The sequence below is a fragment of the Mytilus galloprovincialis genome, chromosome 13 (genome assembly GCF_965363235.1).
Source record: "Mytilus galloprovincialis chromosome 13, xbMytGall1.hap1.1, whole genome shotgun sequence".
Taxonomy (NCBI): Eukaryota; Metazoa; Mollusca; class Bivalvia; order Mytilida; family Mytilidae; genus Mytilus; species Mytilus galloprovincialis.
The window spans coordinates 58,388,852-58,400,813 of record NC_134850.1 but is presented as its reverse complement, the minus strand read 5'-3'; the positions used below and the strand labels follow the sequence as shown (position 1 = coordinate 58,400,813).

Below are 11,962 nucleotides of genomic sequence, written 5' to 3'. Positions count from 1 at the left end.
AAAAAAGCTTGTTTGTGTGATGTTATTTACAAAGAATCACGAGGTGGTTAGTAATTGTCTTAATGACATTTTGTTTTATAGTTCTTTCATTTGTCTTTGTTCTATTATTAATATTACGTTTGCTGTTGAATGGTTTTATGTGATATCTGTTTGACGTGGCTCGGTACTTATACATCTCGTCAATGTGTTTGTATTGTCTTTCATTTTTTGGTGGCGTATTTTGTATTTGCGACTTTTTGTATTTCTTTGGTTCTTATAACGTTACTCTGTACTTTAAAAGATCCCGTCAGTATAATATTGTTCTAGTTTATGTCATTATGCCCGCGTCACACTGTCCCGATTTTTATATACGATGGACACCCAAATGCGAAAATTGTAAGTTCGTACGAAGTTGGTCCCGATCTCGTTAAAATACCAAAAAGTGACCGAAGCAAGTACGATGAATAACGAAGTCTATACGATGGTGCCGAAATTATATACGATAGCAAAAGATGGACATACGAAGATTAACCGAAGACGAGTATTTAAGCTTCATATCTCAGCCGAAGCCTTCAGGATGGAGCACGAAGGCTACACGATTGATTACGAAGGCTACACGATGGATTACGATGATGGCGCGATGGCCATACATGTACGATGTATCTTTTTGTCTAATTCTTATAAAACTTAGTTTATTATCTCCTCGCCTACTACATGTGAGTTGCGTGTAGATGAAATTGTTATGGACACTCTAGAACCAAAATGCTCAAAACTTGGTATGGTGTTATGGTATTAAACTGACCAGTGCATATCGCGCATGGCACTTTAAATGTATTTTAGCGCGAAAACTAACTTACTGTAGCTGGATTTATTGCCGTCGTAGTTCCATCTTGTCGCCTTCGTACTTTTATTCGATGGCAACACGACGGGATTACAAGGTATTTACGAAGTCATGTTGCCATCGTCAGACCTTCGGGTAGCTTTGTGATTCATTCGTGTAGACATCGTAATGTCAAAACTGCCCGATGGAAACGATGGAAACACGAATGCAATACGATGTTCAAAGATGCATTCCAGGTGACATTACGATGGTGAGGATGGTGATACGAACTCAATACGAACCCTCAACATCAGATGCACCTTCGGGGATTTTTTTACATGTTAAAAAATTTAGAACCCTTCCCGAAGTTATTCCCGAAGGCTAGAAAAAGTGGCCGATGGTTCTACGATGGTTAAAGATGGCACTACGAATAGCCCGATCTGGATACGATCAGTCCCGATTTTGAAAATTTCCATAACCGTGTTGCCATCGGCGTAAAAATCGGGACAGTGTGACGCGGGCATTATGATATATTTCTATTATGAATTACAAAATACGTTGAACCATAAACGTCAAAATCAGTCAATCGCGTAGTGGAACTAACTTTTTGTAGATTCTTATAAATTCTATATATAACTTTTTGACCATTTTCAATCTCGGTCTATTTCTGAAATTTATTCTTACATACTTTTGATTTTTTAACCCTATATGCTAACATTGCCTATGTAAATTTTAAAATTTTTGTATGCACATTGAACGACAAATCTATGTGAGGTATAAAATTTTCTGACGTCAGACACACAAATCAATGAATGTGTTTGTAGATAGATGTTTTTTTTTTTGTTCTGTTAAATTGTTCCTTTTAAAATTGTTATACGATGATGACTAATGTACCCATATTTTGACTATTTTTTTATTGTGTCTGTTTGGTTAACGCATCAATGTAAATATAACGGATTTTGATGAGACTGTCATCAAAGTGAGAGGGTTAGCGTTATAAAACCAGGTTTAATCCACCATTTTCTACATTTGAAAATGCCTGTACCAAGTCAGGAATATGACAGTTCTTGTCCATTCGTTTTTGATGCGTTTTGTTATTTGATTTTGCCATGTGATTATGGACTTTCCGAATTGATTTTCCTCTAAGTTCAGTATTTTTGTGATTTTACTTTTTAAACTTATCTGATTAGTTAAAATGAAATATGACATGTGCAAAGAAACTGAAAACAAAAATTGGTTTTCTCGTTTGGCTTGTTTTACATTTGTGATTTCGGATCCATTTATAGCTGACTATGCGGTGTGGGTTTTGCTTATTGTTGAAGGCCGTACGGTACCTATACCTGTTCATTTCTGTATTAACTGGTCTCTTGTGGAGAGTTGTCTCATTTGCTATCATATCACATCTTCTATTCTATATTGACAAAAGAGAAATACATCCAGATGACTGTTGACGAACAATACAAGTAAAAAATATCAAACCAGGTGTACGCATAATTGGACAAATTCGTACCGAGTTTCCCACATCAAAAGTTCTACCAATACAAATTTCGTCAAATCAACGGCAATTCAGTTATACATACGTTTATGTTATTTTCCCTCTTCATAGTGGGTATGTTGGAAATATTTTTTTACATATAGAATGTGATCTTAGGTTGGTAAGGTAAACAATATGGGTATAACTTCCGGCAAAATATGTTCATTTCAAAAAATGTAAACTATTAGTATAAATGTAATCTATCAAATTCAGATTACATATTAAACATTTTTTTTAAATGGAAGACAGTAATTTGACAGCAATTACTCATACAAATACACCTGCAAGACAAAATAGTTCTCTCTTTACTGGTGAATTGGTGTACATGCTGCGTGCCAGGTGCAAAGTGCCCCGAGTACTAGAAAATTACAGATTATTTTTAATGATATTACCACAAATATCTTAACAACAAATAGTAAGACAAGCACTGGCGATAACCCCAGTTTTGCTAGTACATACCAATCTTAAATACTCTATCTTTAATTTTTGATTTCAAAAATGTTTAGAGAAGAAGGCCCAATAAAAAAGATATCCAGAAAAAGCAATTGGCTAAATAAACGTTTATTATACGAGAAATTATGACCCAAACAATACCAACAAACACTGCATGCAATATAACCATTGGCGTCACTTTTAAACGAAGTATTGTCAATTTGCTTAGTTTCTGTTGTTACCTATTCTGACCTCGGACTCGGACTTCTTTTAAACTTTTAAGGTGCGTATGGTTGTGGTTTTTATTTTAATTCTACAATGGCGACAGGTATAGGAGAAGGGTTGTGATCTCGCAAAATATGTTTAACCCCGCCGCATTTTTGCGTCTGTCTCAAATCAGGAGCATCTTGTACTTGAAAGTTTGTATGTTTTTTAATTTTAGTTCATTTATGTGTTTTGGAGTTTAGTGTGACGTCCATTTTAACTGAACTAGTACTCAATTTTGTTTTAAAAAATGGATATCTTTGATTAAAACGGTTCCGCATTCAGTAACCATTTAAATCTAGTAAATGGTCGTTTCTAGTTAATAGGGATATGTTGGGTATTCCTCGATAAAACATAACACAAGAAAACAATAAAAGACATCAGATTGCATTTTATTAAAATATTATGCTTGAGACGATGTGTTTCTACAAAACAGAATTCAACTCTAAATTTGAAATACTGATATTAATTGCAACATCCTTGGCTCTATCATAAGCAATGTGCTGCAAACTCTGTATTTATATGTTGTTGTCAAAACTACATTGTATGCTATTATACATTTCAAATGTAATTGTAACACTCTTTTTGAAGCCCTTCTTATTTCATTCAGTTTAAAATTCATTACTTTTATATATACATTTCGTTTGTAAAATAAAGTATCCCGCCACATGATTTTACCTTTAAAAGAAACAGAAAATTATATTTGATTGAAAGATAATTTCTGAAGTTCATGATCTTATCTTTATTTTACATACTTATTGGCGTTAATTGTGCTTTGTTTAAAATATAAACATTTCATGTGCTTCATTATTATAACTAAATTAGAGGTCAGAATTTCAGAAATATACCTCATCATTAAGAAACAATTCTGCACATTTTACATATACAGGATTTCTATAATCTTTACAAATTTTTTTTAACAGCTGTACAAAAAAGTAAAAAAATATATTTATTTATACATAATATACACAACAGCACTGTTCAACACAAACGATGTAAGACAAAGTTTTAATGATAACATTTTACAACATAAAAATGGCCGACAGGATTATCGTGGTTATACTGATGGTAAATGTTGTTGCTCTAGTGAATGGTGCACCTGATACTTGTCTGAGTTTACGCGCGAAGTTGTCAATGCTGCAGGCATCGTTTGCCAATGTCTTCTGTAGTGATTGGTCATTCTGGCAAGTCTTTGGAAGCAGACGACACTCGTACTCATTTTTGAGTCCGACGCTGGCAGGAGAACATTTTCTTGTCCATGCACCCATATCACACTGGAGATGGCTTACACGAATGCTGAAATATAAATGTATAATCTTAAATACATGTATAAACCATAATTATAAATTTATTATGTGTATTTTTATACAATTATAATAATGAATGAAATTCAACAAAAGAAACTAAATAATACAGAACAATAATAATGATGATAATAATAATAATATAAAGACAAAAAAAAAATAAAAATATATTAATACTAATAAGAGGAATATAGTAAGATATTTTTTTCACAAATTACAAACTGATCAAAAAAAATATATCAAAGATTAGAATGAAATTCAAAACAGTGTGGCTGTGGCCATTGATTGATACATTAAATTCATCCATTGACTGGGACAATTTACGTGAACGTTTGTCTGTAACGACCACTGTTCACGACGTACCTACGATAGACATTTAAACTGTGGGGTCACCAAGGTTTCTTAACGCCTTTTATTATAAAATAATTCGAAAAATTAATCAGAAATAACCTTTATGTTTTGATTTATATAATTGATATAAATCAAAACATCGTGTTATTTCTGATTATTTTTTTCGAATTACTTTATTAAGGTGTTGAGAACCTTTGGTGACCCCATAGTTTAAGTGTCTTTAAAAAGTACACAGTGAGCAATGGTCGTTATATACAAACGTTCACCTTAATTGTCCCAGTCAATGGATGAATTTAATGTGTCAATCAATGGCCACAGCCACACTGTTTTGAATTTCATTCTATATTAAAAACCCAGAAATTAAAACTTCACTCACGTGCAATATTCTTTAAAAAATGCTGTTTGGTTCATTCCAAACTCGATTTGTCTTGCTGCCAAATCAATCATTCCAGACGACATTTTGTCCATGCAATTTTTCACATCCGTGGTTGCCTCTTGGAAACATTGGAGACCATCAATATAAACTGAAACGAAACAAAAACTATATTTAATTGTATTCCAGTATTAAATGTCGCACATACATTTCTGACATTTCAAAATATGGAATTAAAGTCAATGAAAGGGCAAAGAAAAGCGCAAGATAACAACATACCAATAGACGAGTGAAGCGATTTTTTTGTCAACTTACACATTGTTCTTACTGTATTTAAATCTTTAATTAATTTAACGTACATTTTGAATTACAAAAATGATATAAAACAAGAATGTGTCCATATATACACGGATGCCCCGCTCGCACTATCATTTGCTGTGTTCAGAGGACAGTGAAATTGGGGTTAAACTCTGATTTGACATTAAAATTACAAAGATCATATCATAGGGAACATGTGTACTAAGTTTCAAATTGATTCAAAATTCAACTTCATCAAAAACTACCTCGACCAAAAACTTTAACCTGAAGCGGGACAGACGTACGAACGGTGGGTGGGACATAAACATAAAACCGTATGAGCGCGAGTATCACTGGTGATTGTACATATTCAAAGTTACCTTCTATGTCATCACAGAGGACCTCAATGCTGGCCTCCATTGAAGAATGGTCGTATCCAGTCAGCAGCAGATACTCGGCAGCGCCGGCGCAGTTATCCAATACGTCTCTCATACATCCAAACAGTTTACCACGAAGTCTATAAAATGTATGACAAAGTTAATGCAATACTTGACGCATACCTGAACAGATATGTCCTATATGTATACAAAGAAAAATAACAGAAACTGATATTTTGAAAATACAAATAATGTTTTGTCTCAAATATAAGATTATATGATTGAATAAATAGAACAGTTACGGTATAATTACCAACAAGTCCACCGAACCAATCAGGGATGCAACAAGTACAACTTCACAACCGGCTTGTATTGTAAACATATAAACAGCAACAACAATAACAACAATAAAATAGAGAGTAATGCCATTATAAAAAGTATTAATGTTATCATATATGAATACTACAAAAATGGCATGTCGCTTTCTACATCAACCTGAAAACTATTTGCTGTACATACCCGCAAAATTTCGATGCTGCTGGGTTATCCTTTCCGATAATAGCTCCTTTAATTTCAGTTTCATTAGAAATAAACATATCAGCTGTCAATCCAATTTTCCCATAGCATCCTTGTAAGTCTCTGTTGGCTGTTTGGATACATGGTCTTGATGTTGGTAAATTACCTTTAGTAAAACATTGTCTTATTAAAATACAGTTAATTAATGTCCAGCCAAAAACAAATGTTTTAATTGGTTGTTTTTGATTTTAATGTGTACTTTTTTCAATATTTCCATGTACATGTATTACAATATTTCAGAATACATAGTAAAGATATCGCTTGGTCGGTAGTGAATAAATCATCTTGCGATATAATACAGGATGTGTAAATTTATTAGAATATTATATTTCCTACTTGCAAAGCGAAAACAACAGTAATAATAATGCAGACAGGTACCAGTGTTCTAACCCTTATGCAATTGTAACTAAAACGAATGTGCATTGGAAAATAGTCATTTTCTTACACTAGATCAGTACCACTGCTGGTGACTTATATAGGCACTACTACCCTGGTATGAATAATACTGAATTTGTCTTAATTTTTCTATTGATAAAACTAGAGTTTAGAATGTTAACCATAGGAGGATTTGTCTGTTCTCTGTGTGTCCTTTTTGATGTTGTATAAATAAGTGAAATACTCTAAATCTACAAACTCAATAAGCATTTCGAAATGATTTTCTAAGAGTAGAACCTGGTGATATAATTCTGTGTAACCTTAACGGTATTTGTTGGGGGTTTTCTCGAACGCGGTGTAACATGATATTTTCGAACACAAGCAGCTTGGCCTTCCGACGTTTACTAAAACGGTCCATGGACTTTATTAAGGTTCGGTTTAGGGTTATGATATGGTTTGTATGTAGTCTATGTTAGGTTTCGAGACTATTACTAGTGTTAACTAGGGTAATCTATATAAATATATGGATAACTAATGATTAAGTTATGAGTAGGGTTAGTTTAGTACAATCCTACATATGTATTGAGTATATCCCTAAAATTAAAAGAAAGCCATCATCATTCCGTGTATGGCATAGAAAGATAGTATAGAGAGAACCAGATATACGAAAGATATAGATAGATACCAAAAGAACCAGTTATACCTGAGTTAGTATTAGATGTACCTGCTCCACACATATCCTGGAGAGAGGACAATCTTCGTACAACCTGGTTTTCTGCAAAGTTAAATTCCAGAGGATCTGTACAAGATCCAGCTCCTCTTTTGTTTAATGTGGCGGGAATAATGCACTGTATCACTTGAGGTCGAATGCTGTTAGAAATATCATTTGAAATTTACAAATTTGTATTTTAGATATGCAATGGAGTAGGTTCAGTAAGACCCCTTTTTGGCCCAAAGATATAGCAGTTTTACAAAATTATGAAATTGTAAATCTTTTAGCTATTTATTGGAAAGAAGAATGCTTCTGTTTCATATTTATAGTCTGTTTTTGACAATACAATGTACATATATCGAGTACTAGCATCATTAAGTCATGCTAAATTACTGAAATCTTCACAATTTTAGCATTTTAGTTAAACTTTAGACAGTTTCCGTCTTAAATGAAAGTGGCCGTAATCGTGTTCATTCATAATATTGAAACGTAAGTTGTATTTGATGATAATACATAACATATATAAAGGTTGAGGATGAACACGGATGCGGCCACTTTCATTTCAGACAAAAACCATCTGAAAAGTGACGTTTTTTGGCATATTTGAGAGATTTTTCATTTTTAAGCTTGAATCGGAGCGTTTTTAATGACTAAATCAGTTAAAATCTTTCACAAAAACTAATCAAATCAATTGAAATAGACACTTAAGTGTTTAAAAAGTGTCCAAAATCTTTCGTTAGATGAACCTGAAATTTGAGGCCAAAATCGGCCAATACCGGAACTACTCCTTTGTTCACGATATTATAATTTGAAATAATTATACAGATATTGGTAGTATTATGCATATCTTATAGAGGGATGAGCTCTTAATTGTCCCAGGGATAATAAGAAGTTCTCAGTGAATGTACTCATGAACATATATTGTTCTCAACAACAGAAACCACAAAATAACTGACACCTTTCGGATAAACACACATAAAGGTTCCAAAAAATAAAATATGCCAATATGTTTGTATTCAATTTCTTATTACAAGTATAAAATTATATTAATATTTCTTTATTTCGGCGTGAATAGAAACAGTCTATTCTAATTTAACTAAACATTTTTTTTCTACTGGGCGTTAAGTAGACAACAATCAACCATTTGATACATATATATTTTTACATACTGTATCAAAAAAATGTTTCATTGGCTTTTTGACACAAAAAGCATTCTATCCAAAATAAAAAGTTTAGGTCTCTGTAACAACTACTGAGTTCTTCTATTTAAGATGTGAAGGGTTAACTTTTCAAGTTGACAGTTTCAGGTATACTCATGAACACATCTAATCTATATTAATTCCCCAATGCAGATTGAGAAACTAGCTAAACGGCATTCACTTACTTGCAGAGGGCACGTCTAAGATCTAGTAAGTTGGCGTTTGGTGGCAGTGGTGTAATTGTTCCGTTAGAAATAACAGCATCAACAAGTTGTAACTGGTAGCCGGCATTCTGGAAACAATTTGAACTAATCGAAATAACTTCCATCACGCATGAGTCAGCCTGACGAAGAATGTTGCCCTGTTGGCTGACTGGTGGGTTTCCAGGTAATGTCGATTGAGGCACGTTCTGAGCTTGGATTCTGCCTTGATTTTGTCTGGTGTTCATAGGAAATGCCTGTCTGGGTCCTGGTTGTACTGGCTGTCCCGGCTGTCCTGGCTGTCTAGGTTGTACTGACTGGGCAACAGATTGCAAAATCAATGTAAAGCCTGAAAATAAATTGACAATGAAAATTTCAAAAACTGACCAACGTTTCAAAAATGTCTGGAGAAACTGCAATGATTTGTATTTTTTGTTTGTGCTAAAACATATCAAATTTAGAATTAAAATATCGCTCTTTTTTTGCTCACTGCTTTCTTACGGGGACTAGATATGAAGAACGACAAACTGATTTGTTCGTTCTGATATTACCTTAAAACAAAACTCAAGTGTCCAGCTCTCATTATCTGTCAATACAGTTGATGCGCACTTAAAATTGTAGCCCTCTCTGTAGCCTTTCTTTTGTAGACATAGTCTTGGTACCTGTTTTGACGCGGACCAGAAATGACGCACCAATTTAGTTTTGGGTTTTATATTTCTAAACAAAAGATGTGACGTCATCGATAATTACTATTCATAACATGATGGTGAAGGTCATATGACTACAACATAGATGCCTCAAACTCTGTCCAGAAATGTTATTATTGCTTGAATTAGTAAAGATAATGCAATTTCTGCCATTTTATTAAGGTCAAAAACAGTCTACCCTTCCCAGAATGATTATCAGTCCTAAATCCACTTTGGCCGGCAAAAGTATGTATGCACATGCTGCCCCAGTTTGTGTTTTTCAAATCATATGACTGTCATGTGACATGGTTTTACATTTAAGCGGGAATCACTGTAGAACAAATGATCGTCGCTTATATAATTTTCTATTGTTTATCGATTTTTTTCATTCATTGTACGAAGTATACATTGATAAATATTTTAATGTCAGTGTTGTTTTATGAATGCAATTACTTCTTATTTTCAAGTATATGGAATATATATGTCACTTTGATAAATTTTGAACAATTTTATATAAAATTTGAAATAAAATATAGGTTACAATTAAATTAATGAAAAAAATTGTGTTGCTATCAACATGATCATAAAAGTGACTGTAAATGTCAAAATTTGTTATTAAAATTAAATTTGTTGAATAGTGTTAACTTTAAATTATCCGGATTGAAGCAATTTTTCGAACATCAGGTACACTGCAAGTGGTTTTTACTGGTTTGTTTATAGTGCGTCATTACTGGTACCCATCATAAGTTGACAGTCCGTTTGTAATGTTAGCAAACATGATTTTTATTGCTTTTACTGTTTCAAAAATCAACTGTTTAATGATTGAAATACATTAACAAGTGATCAATCTTTCATTCTATTCCGTGTTTCTTTTTCTTTTAAATGGTAGATTAAATGCAGAGACAAACACAACGTTAGGTGCGTCATTACTGGTTCCTCGGGGATATTTATTTGAGACAAATTTAATCAATTTTTATCCAGGATGGTATTTGTATGAAATACTTTTCACTGGACATTATCATGTAAAAAAGCAAAAATAAAACAATCAGTGAGTCTATCAAGCAAAAAAAAAAAAGAAACTTCCGCACATCAAAGTAGCATTTGTGGATCGCTTATAGTATAGACCTGGATTTATGATTGCTGTAATAATATGTTGTACAGTTTAATTTGATTTGTTGTGTTTCTGTATATTTTAATATAACTCTTTTTACTATGAGCCGATGTATTTCGGTGACATATTTTAGGAATACGAAGTAGTAGTATAATATTCGGCAATTCCAAAAGATAAGTGTATTACCATTCAAATTCTTAGTCAATTTAAATTGTTTATAATGATGATGTGTTATTATTGCCAATGAGACAACTCTTCACAATAGATCAAATGACAGAATTATTGGTTACTTTAGATGATAATAATTGAGATTTTTGCTAATTCGTTGAAAATTCTTTTTAACAATTTTTTAACCAATTTGATGAAGTTTTTCCGATTCTTAATTTATTTTTATATTTGATTTGATTTTGTAAGCTTTTAAGCGTATTTCTATTTTTTATTGTTTTGTATATGTATGAATTTGTGTATATTATTTAACATGTAAAGCGCTTTGAGTAATTGTAGTGTTATATAATGCGCTTTATAAATGCCTTTAATCTTAAATAACTGAGCTTTGTAACTTATTCTTTTTTTTAAATTACACTTCTTTTTGGCATGTAGTTATTATGTTTTACTCCTGTACGGATGTATTTTCTTATTACAAATTCGTAAAATATAGATAGTAAAGAAATTATATCTGAAAATAAATATTTTATGTGTTATCGTAATAAATTTCAACTCATTTTTTTAAATTAAATCATTTGGATGTATGTATAATATTATTATAGATTGCATGAAGTAATTTTAAAATTGTGTAAAAGAAGGGTATTTATACGACAACCTTGTCGAATTCTAGCAAATTCAATTGTATTTTGAAATACATGTGTTTCATATAATCAAAAATACTTACATGTAAATGTAATAAGAATCGATTCCATGGTAAACATCCTTGAAATTAGTTACTGTTTTAAATTAGTTTGGTTTCTTTAAAAGTTTTCTGCACAACCACACGCAAATGAGTTCCGCAGAATCTAACTCGAAATGTAAATAAGATCGAAATGAAAGGATAAATTAACGTCAAATACTATAGTTTAATGATTAAATATCGGGTGATTTAAAAAATGCTTCTTTAAGATGATTAATTAATAAGTTTTTAATGCATCAATCTAAACTTGACGGTGTTCAATGATGTATTTTAAACCTCAGGGTATATGATTCTACTAATTAATATCTAACAGGTACAGTAATAATTACAAATATTTACAAATATGTCATATAATCAAGATAATATGTTTTCACTGGGTCTTCAGGGCGTTAGAACTTGTAACTGCAGTAAAACATGTAACATACTGAGTCAGCTTCTTGTAAGGGTTTCTAGTTTAAGCAATATACA

The 11,962-nt window shown here is 32.2% G+C and overlaps 1 protein-coding gene across 2 annotated transcripts; it reads right to left on the bottom strand.

The window, feature by feature from the left end:
* Positions 1-3,405: 3,405 nt before the first annotated feature.
* Positions 3,406-11,650, bottom strand: LOC143056216 (uncharacterized). 2 transcript variants are annotated; one of them, XM_076229296.1, is made up of 7 exons: positions 11,480-11,650; positions 8,779-9,142; positions 7,386-7,552; positions 6,251-6,413; positions 5,735-5,871; positions 5,061-5,208; positions 3,406-4,325 (listed from the first exon to the last, which is right to left on the bottom strand). In XM_076229296.1, the coding sequence occupies exons 1-7, from the start codon at positions 11,514-11,516 to the stop codon at positions 4,052-4,054; spliced, it is 1,290 nt and encodes a 429-aa protein (XP_076085411.1). In that variant the 5' UTR covers positions 11,517-11,650; the 3' UTR covers positions 3,406-4,051. The 2 variants fall into 2 exon arrangements, with proteins under 2 accessions (XP_076085411.1, XP_076085412.1); XM_076229297.1 differs by having other exon boundaries at positions 7,407-7,552.
* Between the last annotated feature and the right edge of the window lie 312 nt (positions 11,651-11,962).